The sequence below is a fragment of the Triturus cristatus genome, chromosome 8 (assembly GCF_964204655.1).
Source record: "Triturus cristatus chromosome 8, aTriCri1.1, whole genome shotgun sequence".
Classification (NCBI taxonomy): Eukaryota; Metazoa; Chordata; class Amphibia; order Caudata; family Salamandridae; genus Triturus; species Triturus cristatus.
This window is the reverse complement of record NC_140591.1, coordinates 1616945796-1616966422: the sequence shown is the minus strand read 5'-3', so window position 1 is coordinate 1616966422 and position 20627 is coordinate 1616945796. Positions and strand designations below refer to the sequence as shown.

At 48.3% G+C, this 20627-nt stretch overlaps 1 protein-coding gene across 2 annotated transcripts in view; it reads left to right on the top strand.

Moving 5' to 3' along the window:
* LOC146806345 (F-box/WD repeat-containing protein 7-like) overlaps window positions 1-10048 on the top strand; it is a 458999-nt gene extending 448951 nt beyond the window's left edge. For both annotated transcript variants that reach the window (XM_085623550.1, XM_085623549.1), the window contains exon 13: window positions 8682-10048. In XM_085623550.1, the coding sequence (XP_085479676.1) occupies window positions 8682-8950 (269 nt within the window). In that variant the 3' untranslated portion in view covers window positions 8951-10048. The remainder of the gene's footprint in view (window positions 1-8681) is intronic.
* The last annotated feature ends 10579 nt before the right edge of the window (window positions 10049-20627 follow it).

Genomic DNA, 20627 nt, shown 5'->3' with positions numbered 1-20627 from the left:
CGTTTGTGATGCCACAAAGGGACTTGAATTTGATTCTTACTTATTGGATGTGCGCTCCTTTTGAGCCGCTTCACAACTGTCCTCTTCGTTTACTGACTTTAAAGACTGCTTTCCTGGTTGCCATCACCTCCGCTAGGCGTGTCTGTTCACCCGGACAAGGTTGTGCTCCGCACTCATCCTTCCTTCTTGCCAAAGGTTGTTACTGCCTTCCACATCGGGCAAACTATCACCCTGCCCACTTTCTTTCCGCCACCGCACCCTTACAGAGAGGAATAGAGGCTCCACCGTCTGGACCCAAAACGTGCGCTCTCATTTTACCTCAATCGCACACAACAGTTACGGGTGGATGACCAGCTCTTTGTTTGCTACGTAGGCGCCAAGAAAGGCCGGGCTGTACACAACAGGACTATCTCCCGCTGGGTCGTTTTGTGTATAAAAGCCTGTTCTCTGGCTAAAAAGGAACCTCCGGTGAGGCTGCGCGCCCATTCTACCAGGGCGACAGCAGCTACTACTGCATTGGGACGTGGTGTCCCCCTGCAAGACATCTGTCAGGCAGCCACGTGGGCCTCGCTGCACACTTTTACTAAGCATTATTGCCTTGACAGGCAAGTCCGGAGAGACCGCTTCTTTGGCCGTTCTGTTCTCCGTGACTTTCTGGTGTGATCTTGGTTCGCAGACCCACCACCAGGGTTGGTATTGCTGGGGTATCTATTCTAAGGTAAGGAATCTATCACTAACATGTCTCTTTCAAATGCACAAGTTACTTACCTTCGGTAACGATATATCTGTAAGAGACCTTAGTGATAGATTCCTTACCGCCCCACCCATCCTCCCCGTTCTGTGAACTGATTTCTAGGGTTAAGGTCATCCCTTTCAGGGCCCTAGTTTCAATACACCAGTGGTCAGTATCTTGCATGGCTCGGTGTTCTTGGCGCGGAAAGTCGTGTACAGAACTGACGTCAGCGAGTGAGGGCGGCCTCTAAGTAGCTGCTGCAACATCATCCCGGCGATTACAACGGACGCGGAGCCGCACAACGCCTCTTTCCAATGCGCAGGGGCACTGCTGACAAAAACTTTCCAGATCCAGTCTGACACCTGGGTAAGGTAAGGAATCTATCACTAACTAATGTCTCTTACAGATATATCGTTACCGAAGGTAAGTAACTTGTGCTTCACAGCTCACTTCTCTGAAAAAACAAGGAAAATAGAGTTGGAGCCATTATCTGTCACCCCAACTTTGTTACCTTAGAAGTTCCCGCAGGATCAGTGGAGCTGGCAGAATCCTCGACAATATCTTAGCCTTTGGGCTGCTCTCTCAAAAACAACGCCTCCTGGAACTGTTTACTCCTACCAGATTGCACGGAGCTCCTTCACAACATGGAATCCCTTAAACCCTCCAACCATTTCAGTGATCCTTTAAGGGCTAAGCTCTATAATGATTTAAACTCGGCCATTCTCCCTCTTTGGTCCAGGTTCATTCATGAATCACTCTTACAGGGAATGATTCTGGACTGCCTAAAGGTTGGGCAAGTTACTCCCATTCCTAAGAAGCCCAATGCGGACCTATCCGATCCAAACAACTTCCGACCTATAACCAGCAGTCTGACTGAAAAATGCATCCACTCGCAGCTCTGCAAACACATTGAGAAATATCAACTCCTTGACCCTCATCAGTCAGGTTTCAGATCAGGGCACAGTACTGAAACGGCACTAACGCACATTGTTGATGATGCCTTGAGAGCCCTTGATCAAAATGTCCCTTGTCTCCTGATCCTTCTGGACCTGTCCTCAGCCTTCAATACCATCAAACATGAGAACCTGAATGATCTTCTTCAGCACAGGATGGGTCTTTTGAGCCCGGTCCTAAATTAGTTTGCCTCCTTCCTGCAAAACCGCCCGCAAAGGATCAAAGTTAAACATTCCCTTGCTTCCAGTACCCCTGTCATGATTTGAGTCCCCCAACGATCTACGCTCTCGCCCACTCTCTCCAACCCTTTTATGGAGCCACTTGCTGTCATTCTAAACCGAGCGAACATTCAGTACCACATGTTTGCGGATGACACGCAACTGTACCTGAAGATCTCCTCTCAAGAGGACATAAAAACCCTAAATGCTGCACTTGCACAAACCCAACAAGGATTAGCTCAGAACCATCTCCTACTAAATACTCTCAAAACTGAATTCCTTTTGATCTCCCCACCCAAACACTCGACACCTACCCTTGACTGGATTAAACACCTCACTGCTCTGAACTGCACCCCTCATGTTGTAGACTCTGCCAAATCTTAGGGTAACACCTTGGATAAACACTTAAACATGCAAATGCACATCAGTGCTACTACTAGGGGAGCCAATTTCCAACTTAACACACTTAAGAAAATCAATCCTTGACCGCCCCCCCCGTCCCCCCCCCCCCCCTTCCCCTCCTCCCCCGAAGACCTCAGGCCGGCGGTCCAATCTCTGATCATCCCTAGATTGGAATATGGGCTGGTGACCTTTGCTGGACTTCCCAAAGCCAGCTTGGCCCCACTCAGAGCTACCCTGAACGCATCTGCTAGACTTATAACGGGCTCAAGAAAATATGACTACATTTCCCCCGACCTTCTGCAGCTAAATTGGCTATCTATTTTAGCCAGATCCGAATCAAGATAGCTTGCCAGACTCATAAAGCCATAAACTACAACACCCCTTACTACCTAGCAAATAAGCTTGAACTATCGGGCTCCAGCCGGAACCTCAGAAGTACGTCCACCCTTCTTTTGAAACCTCCAAGATTCAAAAAGAAAAGATCTTACAACCGTGCTTTCACTGTTCTTGCTCCGAGAATCTGGAACTCCTTGCCATCCGAGATCAGATGCAATCCTTCCACTACTTCCTTTAAAAAACGGGCAAAATTACTACTCCTAAACGAACATTAACACCCTCATCATGTGATCATGCTCTTGTTTTTATTAATACCCTAATTCTTGTTGTATTACACTGATGCGTTTTATTGTATGCTTTTACGTTATTTTGATCTAGTCCCCGATGGCTCCTTAATTGCAGTAACTGGTGATCTCGCTCTTGTTTTTGTTAAAATTCCCTGGTTCGTATTGCACTTCTTTGGTGCTTTTTATTTTGTTGTTTTACTCTTCGTGTTCTAGGGCACCGTTGATACCCCCTACTCTGAACCTGAATGTTTTCCCCTATGTTGTAACTTCACCTACTTTCACATTGTGTTTGTACCCTTGCTTGCACCAACCCTACAGCGCTCTGATACCCCTGTGGGTCTTGTTCGCGCTTTATAAAACTATTGAAATAAATAAATAAATGGAAACTAGGGCAGAAAATTCCAAAACAGGCGCTACGTGCTATTATTAACACAAAGGCTCGAGAAGAAGACTTAAGTTATCTGGGGAGCAAATTGTCCACCCAATTCTTGGTAAATGGGTGGACTAAGGATCATATATTCCGCTGTATCGAGCCCATGCCTAATCCAAAGCTTAGAAATGCGGTATTGAAATTTAGAGTTGGCCTGAACCTATGTAGTGCAGACAGGAAGATAAGAACCGCAATGATAAATGATCAGGGTCTGTGTACATGTGGACTAAAAGTAAAATGCAGTGGCCCACACATTGTGCTAGACTGTTTGTGGTTTCTAGAAGAATGGAAGGAATTTTTAAAACCTTTTTAATACTTATAACATTGATAATAGGGATCAAGCTCTTAGACTGCTGTGAAATGTGAGATTCTTAAATTGTATGTGTGAGAAAGTGCCCTCTTTCTACATGGTTTCCCCCACTTTTTGCTGAACTGCTGATGTACTTTGACTGAGTGTGCCCTGGGCAGGGCCTATGTACTTACCTAAAACTGCATTGAAGCCTAAACCCAATTGGCATCTCTGGCTGACACAGGTCAGCCCTGGTAAAATGTACCACAGGTACCCAGGGCACTGTGATCAGAGAAGGCCTCTAAGGGCTGCAGCACTTATTGTGCCACCCTTAGAGGCCCTGTACCTTTACAACCACAAACTGCCTTTGCAGGCTGCGTGTTTTGCTGCAGAACAAAGTGAAGAGTCAACATGGCACACATCCCTGTGTGCCATGCCTACAACCCACTGCCCTGGCATAGATCAGTCACCCCTCTAGCTGGGTGCCCTATACAAGTGATGATGGTACAGGTGCATGAGCCCTATACCCCTACAGTGTTTACGTCCCTTCTTAGACATTGTAAGTGCAGCGCTGCCATTAAGAGTATATGATGCTGGGAGTTTGTAATTACGAACTCCACAGCACCATAATAGCTGAAAACGGAGTAGTTTAGTATCAAACTTCTCAGCACATTAAACCCACACTGATGCCAGTGTGGGATTTAATTAAAAAATGCACACAGAGGGTATCTTAGAGATGCCCCCTGAAAACTAACCTACCACTGGTGTCCAGGCTGAGTGGCTTCTCGCCAGCTGCCACCAACAGACATGTTTCTAGACCCCTGGGTCGAGAGCCTGCTGCTCTCGGGTGTCTGAAACAATGCACATCCTGGGACGAGGTGCCAAGCCTCCTCCCCCAGGATGGGCAGGGTCCCCGAAGGGGAAGCTTCAAAGGCTTGCTGCCTTTGTGAGATTCCCCAGGCATGTTGCTGCTTTCAGGCCCTGGCCCTTAACAGTTCTGACCCCCACTTTGGGAGGGAGAATCAGCTGGAAAACCAAGTCCGGCAGAGAGATGTGCCCACCTCTGCCAACCCCACCCCTCAGGTGGGGGAGGCGAGGTGAAGCACAACTCTGTCCCCGCCATCTTGCAGATGGGGGGGGTCCCAGACAACCAGAGTGAGGCATATGCCAATAGGGGGTGTACCCACTCCAAGGAAGTGACCCACTGGTCCCAACCTTTTACTTACTTTTAACACCCTTACTAGATTTAGGGGCACCCCTGAACCTTGCCTCCTCAGACAAGAAACTACAAGAAGAAAAGAAGGACTGAACAGCCATGCCGAAGCTAAGAAGAGGAGGACGCCCACTGACGTGGCCCAAGCCCTACCGGCCTGTCCCCACCTCGAACCTGCTGGAGCTAAACTCCGGTGTGTACTGCAGCCAGCAGCCTCAAGAACCCCGAGGACCTGCCCTGCCTTTCAAAGAAAATACTTTGTCTTTCGTGAACACCGGATTTGTTCACCAACAGAATCCAGCTCCGGCAGAATCCGCGAGTCTGCATCTCACTGCACCCGTCACCCACGGCCCGAGTGGATCACTCCCGTCCAGGTCCCATACAGTGCCTCTGAAGTGTCATTCTCTGCTTCCCAGAGCTTCTGATCCCATATAGAGACCTCCTTACTTATGGGCTGCATATCTTGAAGCAGTACTTCGACCTCCCTGGCACCACCAATCTCCGAATTAGCACTCCGATATTAAAGAGCGCTGTACTTATTTAAATCTAGACAGGGAACCACCAGTCTTTGCCATAAGTACTTCCCAAGGTAAAAGCCTTTGCACTGAAAAAAGATCCCCCATGCTGGTTATCCGGGCCTCCCTCAAAGGAGGGCTCAGCCTGTCCAGTAGACATTCTGTGGTGCCCGGAGAATCCCAACCTTGGGAGAAATCAGAATAGTACTTAATGCCCAAGATCGTCCTAACCTTGTACCAAAGGCTAAATGCAGCTTTTTAGACTTTCAGGCGGACTTTCTTAAACTTGGGTGCCCCAATTTTGTATAGAAAGCCCGTGAGTCCCAGCCCGTCACCATTTCTGATAGAATCCGATTCCAAGTTGAACTATCCGGTGTCCCAAGAAGCATCCTACAGTTCTTAAATTGGAAAGCCATACAGTAAAAATTTACATCTGGAAATGCCAGACCCCCTTTCTTTAAACTCCTCAATTTTTTCCAAGAGAGCCTAGCTCCCTCTGAAGCCCAGATAAAGATATATATTTTCCCCTGTATTTTTTCTTTCTCTTGTTTAGGAAACATGAGGGGGATACAATTAAAAAGATAGGTCAACGTAGGTAAAACCCGCATTTTTATCAAATTGACATTGGTTTCTCCATCTAATAAGGAACCGATCAAACTCTTTTCCGAAACCACCCTCTATGAATGAACTATTGAGATGCCCAAATACTTAAACTCGGTCACCTTTCAATCCCAATTGGTGATATTCCAGCACATAATCTCCGATTTAGTTGTGTTCACAGAACTGAAAGAGCCCCAAATTCTTCCGCTAACTTTTCTACCCTGGGGATGGTTTGAAGAGGGTCTGTTGTATAGATTATTAAAATTATCTGCGTAGAGTGCTATTCCTTAGTTGTTGCTTAGTTGTTGCTCTGAAAAACAGGATAACCTGGGGTCTCAACTAAGTAATGGGGCAAATGGTTCGATATAAATATCAAACAAAAGAGGAGAGAGAGGGCACCCTTGCTCGTACCCCGAGTAATCCTGAAACTGTCAGAGCTCCATTAAATAAAATTCTCGCTGACGAGTTTGCATACATTCACTGAAGAGTTAGAATAAAAAACTGACTAAACCCTAATGCTGCCAAGACCTCCCACAAATATGCCCAAGGGCCCGGTCAAAGGCCTCGGCAGCAGTCAGTGGAAATCTAGTGAGCCATGGCCAGATCGATGCATCCAATGAATTGTTCAGTAAAATTATGAATCTGGTGCTTGGAGACAAACCCTTTCTGATATGAATCTCCGAATTAGTTGTGGAGCCACGAATTGGGGAGCCATGAATAGGCTATCTCCTGAAATAGATAAACTGAGTTGCTTAAACCTACCAAAAAAGACCATGAATATTCTAAGGAAACCGTATAAACTTTCCACCAGAAAGTGGTATGCCCTAATGTAATATATATATAGATATAGATGTATATAGATATAGATATATAGATGTATATCAGATCAGATCAGGGCCACACCTACCAGCAGCCACAATAGGCCTACCGTCAACAAGGAGATAAAGGTTATGAAATGGATTCATATAGAGGCAATGGAGCCCGAAGGAAAAGTAGAGGTAGTCCAACCAAGGCTGCCTCCAGCACTAAACAATGACTCCCCTCTCGTTGTCGTCCCCTCCCCCAATCACAAAATACCCGTCAGGGGCAGGCTTTTAGCATTCAAGACACAGTGGACAGACATCCCATCTGACCAATGGGTGCTATCCATAGGACTGCACATAAACAGGCAATATGACCGCAATGGATTGCATTCACAAACTGGGAAGCACTCATTCTTTTCAGCTATCACAAAGCATATATGGAAATGGGTGATACAACATCACATACACCTACTGGCAGACTATCCCCTGGGGGTAAACAAGAATTTAGCCAACCTCTTAAGCAGAACACAGCAACAAGTCCACAAATGGGAACTCCACCCACAAGTCCTGTTGCCATACTTCTATGCATAGGGGATACCAGACATAGATCTCTTCACCACAGCAGAGAACGCAGAATGCTAAAGCATCGCCTCCAGGTTTCATCACCCACAGTCAGACGGCGATGCACGATGGATAAATTGGTCAGGGATATTTGCTTACACTTTTCCGCCTCCCCCACTACTTTCGTATGTGGTGAGGAAGGTCAAGCAAACCTCTCTCGCATTCATTCTAATAGCTCCCACATGGGCAAGACAGGCTTGCTACACAACCCTGCTCGATTTGTCAGTAGTTCGCCACGAGAGGCTCCCTAACAGGCAGGACCTTCTCTCACAGAATGATCCCAAACAGCTTAATCTAGCAATCTGGCTCCTGAAATCTTAGAATGTGTTTCTAAACTTGTTCTCTGAATGTCTGAACATTCTTAGAGAGACAAAACGACCAACTACCAGAGCTTGCTATGCTACAGAGTTGAAGAGATTTGTACACTATTGCAGTGCACAGTCTATTGACCCTATCAAAGCTACGTTTGAAATCTTGGTGTTTACAAAACGCAGCCTTAGTTTACACATTTATACACCTACATCACGCAGCCATTGCTGTATGTCTAAACAGCAAACAGCAATTATTTTTCAAAATTCCAGTTGTAAAAGCGTTTATGGAAGGTTTAAAAAGCGTAATTCCTTGAAAAACACCGCCGGCTCCAGTTTGGAATCTTAATGTGGTATTAACTAGACTCATGGGTCCTCCCTTTGAGTCGTTCCATTCATGTCCACTACAGTTTATTTTATGGAAGATTCCTTTTCCAGTAGCAATAACCTCAGTAAGAAGAATTAGTAGCCAAAAGAAAAAGGTTTTTTTACTTCTAAAAAAGCTTCCAGACCCAACCACCACACGGCAAAATAAGTGTCAGCATGTGATTCTAGAAGAGTTTGAAGCTGCTGAACAATTGTTACAGGTAAGTAACCAATTTCTTTCAGGTACCGTGATTTGATTGGAGAACAGTACTTCATCTCAAGTGTCTCTTGCGGTGTAAAGCTAAGCTCAAGGTCTGGCCCCATCGCACACCCTTCTTACTGTATTGTTTGCATTGGTATCTTCTACACTACAAGCGGCAAAATGATTGTTAGAGATTAGTAATATTTCCTAAACAAAAGTCCTGCATCACCATTGCTGGCTTTTTAGTTTGTTCCCCCGAATATTACAAATTAGTTGAAAGATAGTGCCTGATTAAGCAAACTTATCTGAAACAGGGGACATGCGTGTAGGGAAAATGTATTAAGTGCAGATATTGTAAATTGTAAGACTGTCAGATGCTAATATGAAGTCCTTTTGTTTTACAGGCCCCCAGAAGCACCAGAGTGCTGTCACTTGCTTACAGTTCAGCTCGAAGTTTGTGGTAACAAGCTCAGACGATGGCACTGTTAAACTTTGGGACCTGAAGACAGGCGATTTCATCCGTAACCTGGTGGCTCTGGAAAGCGGTGGTAGTGGAGGAGTCGTATGGCGAATCCGGGCTTCCAATACTAAGCTAGTGTGTGCAGTTGGTAGTCGAAATGGCACAGAGGAAACAAAGTTGCTAGTGCTGGACTTTGATGTGGACATGAAGTGACAATAAGCTAACTCTGGAGACAGATTTAACCAAGTGCTCACATTGTGATGTGTGATTTGACCTCAGGGGGCCAGCAGTGTCAGGTTCCTTTGTAGACGAGCCTTGGGGTTAGGAAGTCAGCTTTCCTTACAGCCGTGTGCGACCCAAAAGAGCAAGGCTCAGCTGGATTTTCCCAGCAGTAATCCTGATGGTGGAACAAGTGCTCTGTCCCTCCCATGAAAGCCATGGTCTTTAGGGCAGCAAGTGCTAGGGCCCTCCCTAGAGGACAGAGGTGTTGTGCCCAGGAGTAGCTTTTCATCTTTCTTACCATTACTTGAAGGGAGTAGGGTGCAGCACTGATAAAGTCAACAGACTCTAATCAAAGTCAACAGAGCAGGTTTGTTCCTTTGGGACATAACAATCTAACCTGAGGAAGGAAGAGTACCTGTTGTGCAGGGAGTTGGTGTTGCCCCATAAAGCAGCTGATTTTGTTCATCAATACCAGCCACTATGGCTGCTTAGCCATATTCTTGGATCAAAGTTGGTGGATTTCTTTGGAAGGGTGTTGGAAAACTATTTTCCTGTAATTGGACGATCTTCTGATAATGCCTGAATGCCATCATCTGACTGCAGCCCATGAACCGTGTCTCTGGAGTCATCCCATCACCTCATATGATCTTTGCTTCTTCCTGATGTTGAAGTATATGTGGCTTCGCTGGCGGAGCCAGATTGGTCTCAGAGGGAGTAGAGTCAGTGTCAGTAAGGTGGGAACATCTTGTAGGAGAGCCAATCCCAGCTGCAGTGGATAATCTATTGGATTGCCTAATACAGCCCCAGTCTAGTTTCATCGTCTGGTTTGTGTCGTCATGGCACCGCGTATTTCCCTTCAGTGACTTTTGGACTTATTTGACAAACGGGGAGAATCGCTGCCTTTGTCATACAAGACTTGTCAGAGAGACTGGTTTGCTTTTTTGAAAGCCTTTCAGGCATAGACTGTACACCTGAGAGTTATAGCCGGATATCTTGTACTGAAGGAGAGAAGAGTGTAAAATAGTGTAAAGCAAGGCATGTTTTATACATATATAAATATAAAATAAAATAATATATTTCTGTACACCACCAATTGAGTCGCAGTCTGTGAGTCGTAGCACTGTATGAAGTGAATGCATTTGAAATTTTAGGTGAATAAATTGAGTGATGCGCGCAGGGTCGAGGTTCAGCTGGTCAACTGTGCCATATCTGAGAGTGTAAACTGATCGGTAGGGGGCATTTTCTGTCTGTGTAGTCAGTATGTGCAGAATATTACCAAGGAAATCATGCACAGTTGCAGGTTCTCACATGCCACACCCCAGATATTTACTTCTGCTATTTTCAACAGGTGCTTCTGAGCAACATATGTTGTTGCCTTACAGGCACACTATTTCTTTGAAAGCCTCTTTTTAACAGCCATCGTGATGCTGACACCATTTCGACCTTGAACAAAGTTACAGATGGCAGATATTTAGAGGAAGCACTACCACTCGTTCAGCAGAGGGCAAACAAAGAACTATTGGCAAAGCCAATAGCGTACAGCCTTGGCGATCTGGTATGATGGCTATTTTTAGGTCTCGACCTTGCTATCGCGTAAGCGATCGCAAAGCGAGACTATAGAAAGCGAGTTTGAAAAGTGCTCCCAAAAAGCGGATTGCATGGCTAGCACGCGCACAATCACGTGCATCGTGCAGCCATGCAATCCGCCTTTTGGGAGCACTTCAAAGGGTCCGCTCCCCCGCCCCCAAGCGCGCGCGCGCCACGCTCCGCCTGGGTTGTTTTTCTCCAGGGCTTAACAGCCGCAGTCAGATCCCGGCACATGCGCTCATAAATCTTGTTTTGGTTGTTGTGTGTTTTTTAATCGGCCAGCAGTTCCTCGGGTGCATCAAATTCATCTGGTAAAATACATTAAGCACAAACATTTTACGAACGTCCTCCTTAGTACTTCTCAGCATTGTTAATACTGAAGACTCATACTATGGAAGGAAATGTTTCATGGACACCAACCCTGAAATGTAATGTGGACAAGATACAGTGCAAGTAGTTTCTTCAAACCGTTAGTGATTAAAAACACTGCTGCCTTGCGGGTAACGAGTTCGAGTCCCGCCTCAAACCACCCCAAGGTCAGTAAAGAAATACAGTAAATTCGGTAATAGTTCCTCTGTTGTTTACAGCTCGGGGTAGGACAGTTGTCGCCGCGGGTGCTGTCTGCTTATTAGCGGTGCCGACCATAACCGCCACTGGTCCCTTCACTGCCATTAATGACTTTACTAAGCTTTCTCGAGGAAAAAAACGCGACAGCCAATGCAGTTCAAACTTTCACTTTCGACTTACAACAACAATAATGTCAAGCCTCACCACTTTCATATGTCACCAGCCACCACTGGAACTCAAGTAAGTTCACACCGCATTTCCTCTATCTTTACTCACCTTTTCATCTACCCTACTTCCATTCACTTTTAACATTTTCACTTTCCTTTTCCCACCGTCTTCACCACCCTTCTGCTTTCACCCCCTCCTCAGTTCCTCCCGCACGTTTCCTCCCTCCCCCTTTCACTCCCTATTGAGTTCATGCTTTTTGCACATGCCTTCTTGTCTGTCTCGTGCCATGGGCAGGCTGTGTTGTTTGTTTCCTGTCCTTAGTCATACGTAAGCGGGGCTTATGTAATTGTAAACCAGTTCTCTGCATGCAATGGGTGCCCTAAGCATGAGTCAGTGTGTGTGAAGTTGTGGGTGCATGCATGAACGCGTCGGTGTGTGTGTGTATGTGCGAGCATAAGTTAGCTTGTCTAAGTATGGGTTTGTCCGTGAGTGTATCAGCGTGTGACTAAGTGGTGGGTGTGAGTGTCGCCTGTGTGCAATTTGGATGTCTGTCCGTAAGTTGTGTGTGCCAGCGGGCGTGTAAGCACGAGTCAGTGTGTGCACAAGTTATGGTGTGTGTGTGTCAGCTTGTGTGCAAGTTGTGTGTGTGTGTGGAAGTATGAATGTGTGCATGAGTGTGCCAGTGTGTGCCCAAGTTATGGTGTGCGGGTGTCAGCATGTGTCAGCATGTTGTGTGTGGGAGAGTGTAAGTGTGTGTGCAACTTGTGTGTGAGTGTCAGTGTGTGTGTAAGCACGAGTCATTGTGAGTGCAAGGTATGGTGTGTGTGTGTTCCAGCCTGCTGCGTTGTGAGTCTGTCTGCCTCGGCAGTACCCCGTCTCTTCTCCGATCTAGGCGAGGAATGCGCTCTCCTCCCACATCCTCAGCCAGCCTCCTCCGGCACTCCCTCCCACTCCCTCCTCCTGCAGCCTCTTCCTCCCCAGGGACAGCGGCCTTCCCCTAAACATTCCCAGTCGGCCCACAACCTCAACCAGCCTCCCCCGTCACTGCTCCCCACCACAGCCTCGCCCTCCCCTGGCACATCCCCAGCCTGCCCCACATCCTCACCCAGCCTCCCCCATCACTGCTCCCCACCCCAGCCTCTCCCTGCCCAGGGACACACCCCCCCCCCCCCCCCCCCCCCCCAGCACGCCCCAATCCGTCCAGCACTGCAGCGCCTACCCTGGCACCCAAGGCGCAGGAGGGGGTCCTGCACCTACCGTGGCACCCAAGGTGCTGCAAGTGGGGGTGCTGCGCCTACCCTGGCCCCAAAGCGCTGGAGGTGCTGCGCCTACGCTGGCCCACAAGGCGGTGGGGGTCACCCTCTATACATTCCATCATGCATTTTAAGATCCTTTTTTCATATTTTTATTCATCCATTTTTTTTTTTTACTGTTGACCATTCTCATTTGGCCCATATTCACACATCAGCTTTTATTTTCATAATACATCATACACTACACTCTATAGGTCTCCATTACGAAAAATTCGAGCTATAGTGTTGCACGCCAAAAACTCAAACTTTTACTAATGCGAGACCTATTGCATTGCAAATGCTTGTTTTACATTATTCTGTTGGAAGCAAACACCCGAAAAAATAAATTGGGGCAAACAAGGAAATATATTGCCACTTCAACGCGGCTGCGGTTGGCTTGTAATAAAAATGTAAGTTTGAAAACCATTCACTGAAGAGGCTGATTTACTAGTGATTTGCTTTAAATACAAAGCCATTTAACTGTCCCATCCCTTTTATTATTCATATTATGATAGAGACCAGAATAAATCGCCACCTAACTAAGCACTCCTATCATACGCACCTGCTATGTTACAAAGTCACTCAAAAAAGGTAAATAGCCAGTGTTTAAAGCTAGTCTAAAAATGAAATTGTAAACGCACACTTTGAACTAGCTTTGCAAATGGGAAAAAAAACTATTTTAAAGCGAATGTGAACAATGTGCATTGGCTTTGTGTAGTCACTCAAAGTAAACGGGGTCTGACCCATTGCCTCATCCTATATGCCAGTGGTCTTCTAACTGTTTTATAGCCAACACCACCCCCGCCCCTTCCTTCAGAACTTTTAAAGTGGGGGAATGGTGCTGAGGGCGAGGGAGCTTACTGAATCATCAGCACATTGAGAATTGCGGTGCTTGTGAAATCCTATTCCAGATCCCTCATCGAAGACCCATCCAGACCTCCTCTGCAATGCACCACTCCGACCCTTCTCTTCGAAGTCCTATTCTGAGCACTCTTTAAATTACATCCCAAAATCACACCTCAAAGCTGTCACCTAGAATCCTATACCAATCTCCATCCAGATGCCCCCTCTGTGACCTATTTCACATTCATGTGCAAAGCACCACCCTGATCCCACCTGCGAAGCCCCCTATCCAGGTGTTTACTACAAAGGACCATTCAGACATCCTATACAAAGCTCCTTCCAGGTTTCTCTCTACAACTCACAATTAAGGCTACCTTTTTAGGTCTCAGCTGACCCAGCGCTTGGGCGCTGGTCTGGCGAGACCTTAAGTGAGGGCTTCAAAAAATGCTAACGCCGGCTACAGCTTGCAGTGCATGTGCGCAGGCGCGCACAAGCTGTGGCCGGCGGTAGCATTTTCCCACCCCAGCTTTTTAGCCAGCTTGCTAGAACGCGCAACAAGCAAACGCGCTTGCGCGCGCATCCCTTGCGTATTTTAGCGCGTCATCGCGATCACTTTCGCTTTCACAGCGATCGTGATCGCGGTCACTTTCGTGGCCAATGCTTGTTTCCTCCAGTTTCCTCCTTTTTAGTTTTATTTATTCCAGTTCGCGTGTCACCTCTTTCTTCCTTTGCCCATCCAACCTCCGTTTTTGTTCTTCCTTTTTCGTTATATCTCCTGCCCCCTTTCCACCTAGTGTGCTTCCTTCCCCTCCCTTGTTCCTCCCCTCCTTCCCGCGTGCATCATGCAGTCCTTCCGCGTCTCACCTCATTCCCCACATTTCTAACTGAGCCGCCTCTAATCCTATAACCATCCTCCCCACTTTGCTGTCTCTTTCTACACGTGGTCTGTCTCATTTCCCTAGTTCTGACTGCCTTTGTCCCAGTACCTCCTGATGCACACCACCACACGTCCCTCTCTTAACCTCTCTCTCACACTCCTTCTCTCCTACGTCACTCCCCCTCATTATACCATGCCATTGCACCTACTCCTCTACCCCCCCATCTCAGCCTACGTCTCACTTCTTCCACATCATTACTTCCCCAGCCCTCCCTTTGTGCCCTCTCACCACCTTTATGCACCTTCAGGTGCACACTCTTAAGTGTTCACACACCCTTTTCATGCCCTGTACTCCCTTTCCTCGTGTCCCCTCTAGAGCAGCACTCTCTTTTAATGTGTTCTCCTCCACTTTCTTCCTTCCCTTCACTTCTCTTTGCCACCCATTTCTTACAATATCCCACCCTTGAGCTCCCTCCCTCACTTTCTTTTCTTCGCTTATTACGCTTCCACATTTCATTCTTTCACCTCTTCCCTCTGCGCCTCACGGCCTTCCTCTTCTCCTCTCCACTACTCCCTCGGAAGCCTTTTCTCTCCCTTTTCCTATGCTCGCTCCCCCACCCTTCTCCCGCCCTCCACGCCCTTCACTTCTCCAGCCTCTGTCTCATCCTCTCATCCGTATCTCATCATTTTCGTCTCCACCGCCGTCGTCTCATCTGTATCTTCCTCATTGTCCTTGTTTTCTCTCCCTCTGCTTATCCGTCCTCATCTCCTTCTATTCTCCCTCACCCCTCTTTCTCATCTTCCGATGTTCTTTTCACGCCTTGCAGCGTCCTTTTACGCCTCTACCTGCGTAAAACCCTTCTCTTCTCCACACCTTTTTTATTCTCTCCCTGCTCGCTTCTAGCACGTTTTCCATCCCCACTGCCACATATTCATCTACTTTCCCTCCTCTCTATCCTCCCTTCTCAACTCTTTCTGGCCTCACCCCGACCTCGCACCTTATTTCCTTCAGGACAGTCTGGATGCTTCACAGCTCATCTGGACTTGCTTACCCCCCACCTCCTCATCTCTTTCTTGCTCCCTCTCCTCTGGCCTCACTTCCCTCCCTGCCCTCCACATCTCTTTTTTGCCTCCCTCCTCTCCAGCCTCCCTCCCCTCTGGCCTCTCCCCCCTCACCATCTCTTTCTTGCCCCTCCCCTCTCCAGCCTCCCTCTTCTCTGGCCTCGCTTCCCCCCCCATCTCTCTTACTTGCCCCTCTCCTCTCCAGCCTCCCTCCCCTCTGGCCTCCCCATCTCTTTCTTGCCCCCTCTCCAGCCTCCCTCTCCTCTGGCCTCGCTTCCCCCCCATCTCTCTTTCTTGCCCCTCTCCTCTCCAGCCTCCCTCTCCTCTGGCCTCCACCCCCTCCCCATCTCTTTCTTGCCCCGTCTCCTCTGGCCTTGCTTCCCTCCACATCTCTTTCTTGCCTCCCTCCTCTCCAGTCTCCCTCTCCTCTGGCCTCGCTAATCTCCCCCCCCCCCCCTCCTCATCTATTTCTTGCCCCTCTCTTCTCCAGCCTCCCTCTCCTCTAGTCTCATTCTACTCCCATCTCTTTTTAGTTTCTTTCTTCCACCTACATCCTCACCCTTATCTCAGCCACTCCCCCCTCTTCTCTCCACCTTCCATCCTTTTCTCCTGGTCCTTCTCTCTCACTCTTTATTCTCTCACCTCCCCATCTCTTTCCTGCCCCCTCCCCATGCTTCTCCATTTCTATTTTCTTTTCTCTCCTTCCACAGCTTTTTCTCTTTCTGTACTCTCCCCTCCCGATCCTGCCTCATCGTATCACCTTTTAGGTCTCCACCCTCCATCTTCCTCTTTTTCCATCGATGTTCACTCATCTCCCCCGCCCTTCTATCATCTTTAGATCCCATTTCATCTCCTCTAGTATGCCCCCACTCTCCTTCCCCTATCTAGTCCCCTCCTAAATCCGACACCTTTCTACTGCTGTCCTCACTTCACTTCCCCTTCACTTTCTCTTCTCTCACATTCTATCCCCACTGAACATCCTGTTCTCTTTATCTCTCTCTTTGCCTTGCTGGCACACTTCTCACTAATGTTACATCCCCTTTCCTCTTCTTTCCTCCTTCCATTCTCCTTCCCTACCTCTGCCCTCTACAACCACACACAGAACCACACACACAACCACAAACACAACCACTCACACACACACAAAACCACAAACAGCCACAACCACACACAAAACCATAAACAACCACAACCACACACAAAACCACAAACAAACAACCACACACAACCACACAAACCACAACCACACACACACAAACCACACACACACAACCACCCCCACACACACACCACACACACACACCTCACACACACACACCACACACACAATAACACAAAACACAACCACACACACACAAACTCAACCACCCCCACACACACACACCACCCCCACAAACAACCACCTACGCACAACCACACACACAACCACAAACTGTTTTTTATGGCTGTCAGCATAAATACGCTGTCACCAAACACGATGAACACCTCGGGAAAGTTTGGGAAGTCACTCCCAACTTTGAAACCACTTGCTGTTGCAGAGTGTGTGCTGTACACATGGCAATACCTTGACACAGCGGACTGTTGCAAGGAATGCTTTGAGCCTCGGAGGCTGACAGACCTCAGTCTGTGCATTAGTTCACCCCGTCTTGGCGCTGTAGAAAAACAGGGTGCCCACTGTCCAGCATGAAGTGAGACATTGTGATCGGGGCTGGAGATTCTGTTTAGCAATCTGCTTAGAACATTGTGTTTCATTTAGGGCATTAAACATAAAGGAGCACTGGCAACGCTGATCAAATGGATTTCATTTTGAGTAGTGACTAAAACTTTTTAAAAGCCTGCAGTACTGAAACAAGCATTTGCAATGCAATAGGTCTCGCATTTGCAAAAGTTTCAGCTATTGTCATTGTTCATGACAATGCCTTTTTTTATCTATTTTATAAAACAAACATAAATAAATGGCATCATTTACAATGCCAATAGCTAGTATTGCATTATTATTAGCAATGCCAACTGCTCACACTTTTATAATGCGAGACCTATTGCATTGCAAATGCTTGTTCTGATAGGTTCGAGGCATGTGGGCTGCTGAATTCATATCTGTGCATAGATCGCCGCCTAGTGTTGGGTCCGGATGTTTGCACGTTGTTGTCCTAGAAGAGTCTTCGAAGTATCCTGAGATAGGTGACTCCTCCCCTGGACCACAGTGCGCATGGGCATCCTCTCCATCCTCAGATTGTTTTTTTCCGCCATTGGGTTCGGATGTGCTTATCTTGACTCAAGTTAGGGAAAACTTTTTTGAAGGCCAAAAGGCCTTTAGTTCGCGTCGGTACTGTTCCCGATCGGTATCGACAGTTATTTTTAGTTTACTAACAACTTTTTCGCATCATATTCGACCATCGACCCCACATCGACGATGGAATCGAGGACCCCATTCAAGCGGTGTCCTGTTTGCAATGCGAAATATCCCCATGTCGACGTCCACCCGGTGTGCAACAAATGCCTTTCACCGGATCACGACGAATCCACATGTATGGCCTGTGCCCGATTCCGATCCAAAAAGACTCTCCGGAATCGACGAGCAGCGAGACTTGAAGCGCAGCAAGCGGCACCGGCCCCAACCAACATCTTCAGCGCCGAGGACGAAGATGTGGAAAGCGTGGAGAACCTACCATCCAGCCCCGCTTCTGAACACGATTCCGGATCGGAAGACATCGAAGAACACCTCTTTCACAGGGAAGAAGCCAACACCAAGGTAGGAGACTACGATGAGGCCTTAGGGGCCGAAGAAAGTAGCTCCGGTGACGAGCAAGGCCTACCCGTACAGACGGAGGATATCCCGGTGCGTCAGTCTATGGCTCCGGTCGAAGGATCGCCTTCGGGCCTTACCCAAGACCTATCCCGCAGTTCTTCGGCCCCGCCCTCTGGCCCGGCCTCGGACATCCAGCGAAAGCCATTAGTACCCAAAACGACTGGTTTCCCTTCCTCGAAACCAATAGTCGTATCGGTTCCACAGAAACCGAAACTGAAACTGACACTGGTCGGATCGAAGCCCACTACACCTTCGACGCCAGCCAAACCCGTCGGCACCGACCGCACCAAACGGGACTTCGATGCCGAACTCGCAGCAGCAGACGTCGGCGCCGACACACGAAAAAAGGCCATCAGTACCGCCAAACCGCATCGGCACCCGGCACCGAAGCAATCGGCTCCAGCCACGAAGGTCAAAATGGCCGCTGCGTCGCACACCACTAACAAAGCAGCAATTAAGGCCCAATCATCGACGCCGTCGACGGCTACTACCTCTACTCGACTCGATGACCCCGTGGCTCCAAAGAAGTCCACGCCTGCCTCTACAGAACCGCTCGGCGCCAGAAAACCGTCGGCGTTCCAGGTGCGACAAGTTGCAGCGTCCTTGCAACGCATCAAAGAAAAGGCAGCCCTCCAGGACACGTCGGGCTCCGAGCCGAAAAAAGCTCAAAAAGCTTCTCCAGCAACACCCAACATCACTTTTGGCCTGCCGCCATCCACGGCGCCAAAACTGTTTGAAATCAGAACACGTGTCACCCAAACTAGGATCACACCTGCCGAACGCTCTCCTACGGAGACATCACCGTCCCACATCATCGATGCGGACACCGGCAGAATTATGCTCCACAAGCGGAGAATATCTTCAGAGCAAACTTTGGACTCCTACCGGATCCCGCTAAAGAAAAAGCTGCCAGCGGATTCGGAACCAGTTCTTTACGAACGTCTCCATACCTCTTACCCGGAGCCACAGTCCTTCTCTCCGAAACCGACGTTTTGGAGGACTACATGGGTGACGACGTCCCCTACCCCAGGGAGATGGACCCTGAAGGCCAACAGGACCCTGATCAGGCCTGGGATGACCCTGTAGACCCGGGTGCAGCTATGGATACACAGGACACGCAGCTATATGGCGCGAAAACGTCTCCCACAGAGGACACTGCCGCATTCAACGCCCTCATTGAACGTGCTGCGGCCAATCATGGTGTGCAACTCCACTCTGACACAATCGAGGACGATTTTCTAATGGATACTTTCGCATCCTCAGAAAGGAATATCAAAACTCTGCCCATGTTGAAGGGTGTCCTCAAACCAGCAAAGGACATTTTCAAAGAACCCACCAGGGCAAGAGTAATAAATCCCAGGATCGACAAGAAATATAAGTCGGACCCTACGTACATTAGAGGCCAGTTGCCTCTGGATTCCATCGTAGTCGCTAATGCTCGCAAACGGGCGCACTCGCAGACAACTGGTGATGCTCCTCCCCCGGACAAAGAGTCCAAGGTGCTAGAGACCTCCGGCAAACGGGTTGCAGCCCAGGCAGCTAACATATGGCGGATTGCCAATACCCAGGCGCTCCTAGCTCGCTACGATCGCACACACTATGACACATTAGAAACCCTACTCCAACATCTCCCCGACCAATACAAAGAAGGAGCAGAGCTCCTCATCAGGGAGGGACAACTCCTCACGAACGCATCCATTAAGTGTGCACTGGATGCCGCAGATACAGCTGCCAGAGCAATAAATACCAGCGTCATGCTACGACGACACGCCTGGTTACGAATCTCCGGATTCAAACCTGAGGTTCAAAATAACATCCTCAATCAGCCAGTCAACCCCGACTACTTATTCGGACCAGAAGTTGACACCACCCTAGAAAAAATAAAGGACACGGACACTGCAAAGTCCATGGGGGCTCTCCAAACGCAGACCTTTCGGAGTGGCTCCTTTCGTCGCCCCGGAAATAGAGGAGCAGGTAGAGGACAGGGGTCACAGCAAACATACAAGGGCAATACACAAGGTACCTACGATAAAAACACCCGGGGTGGATATCGTGGCTCCAGCACAAAGGGCAGAGGACGCGGATACGGCAATACCAGGTCCTCCCCCAAGAACAAACAGTGACGCACTCTCCCTTCCTCCCGACCACATAACACCTGTCGGGGGAAGGCTACAAAGGTTCCTGTCCACGTGGAACACCATCACCACGGACAGGTGGGTCAAAGATATTATCAAACACGGTTACTGCCTAGAATTAACCTCCACCCCACCCACAATACCGCCAAAACACCGTCCTATGTCCTCAGAGCACTTAGCGCTATTACAGCAGGAAGTGCTAAGTATGCTGAAAAAAGGCGCAATAGAGGTCGTACCCGTCCACGAGCAAGGTACGGGGGTGTACTCCCTGTACTTCTTAATACCAAAAAAGGACGGGTCACTCAGACCTATACTAGACCTGAGACCC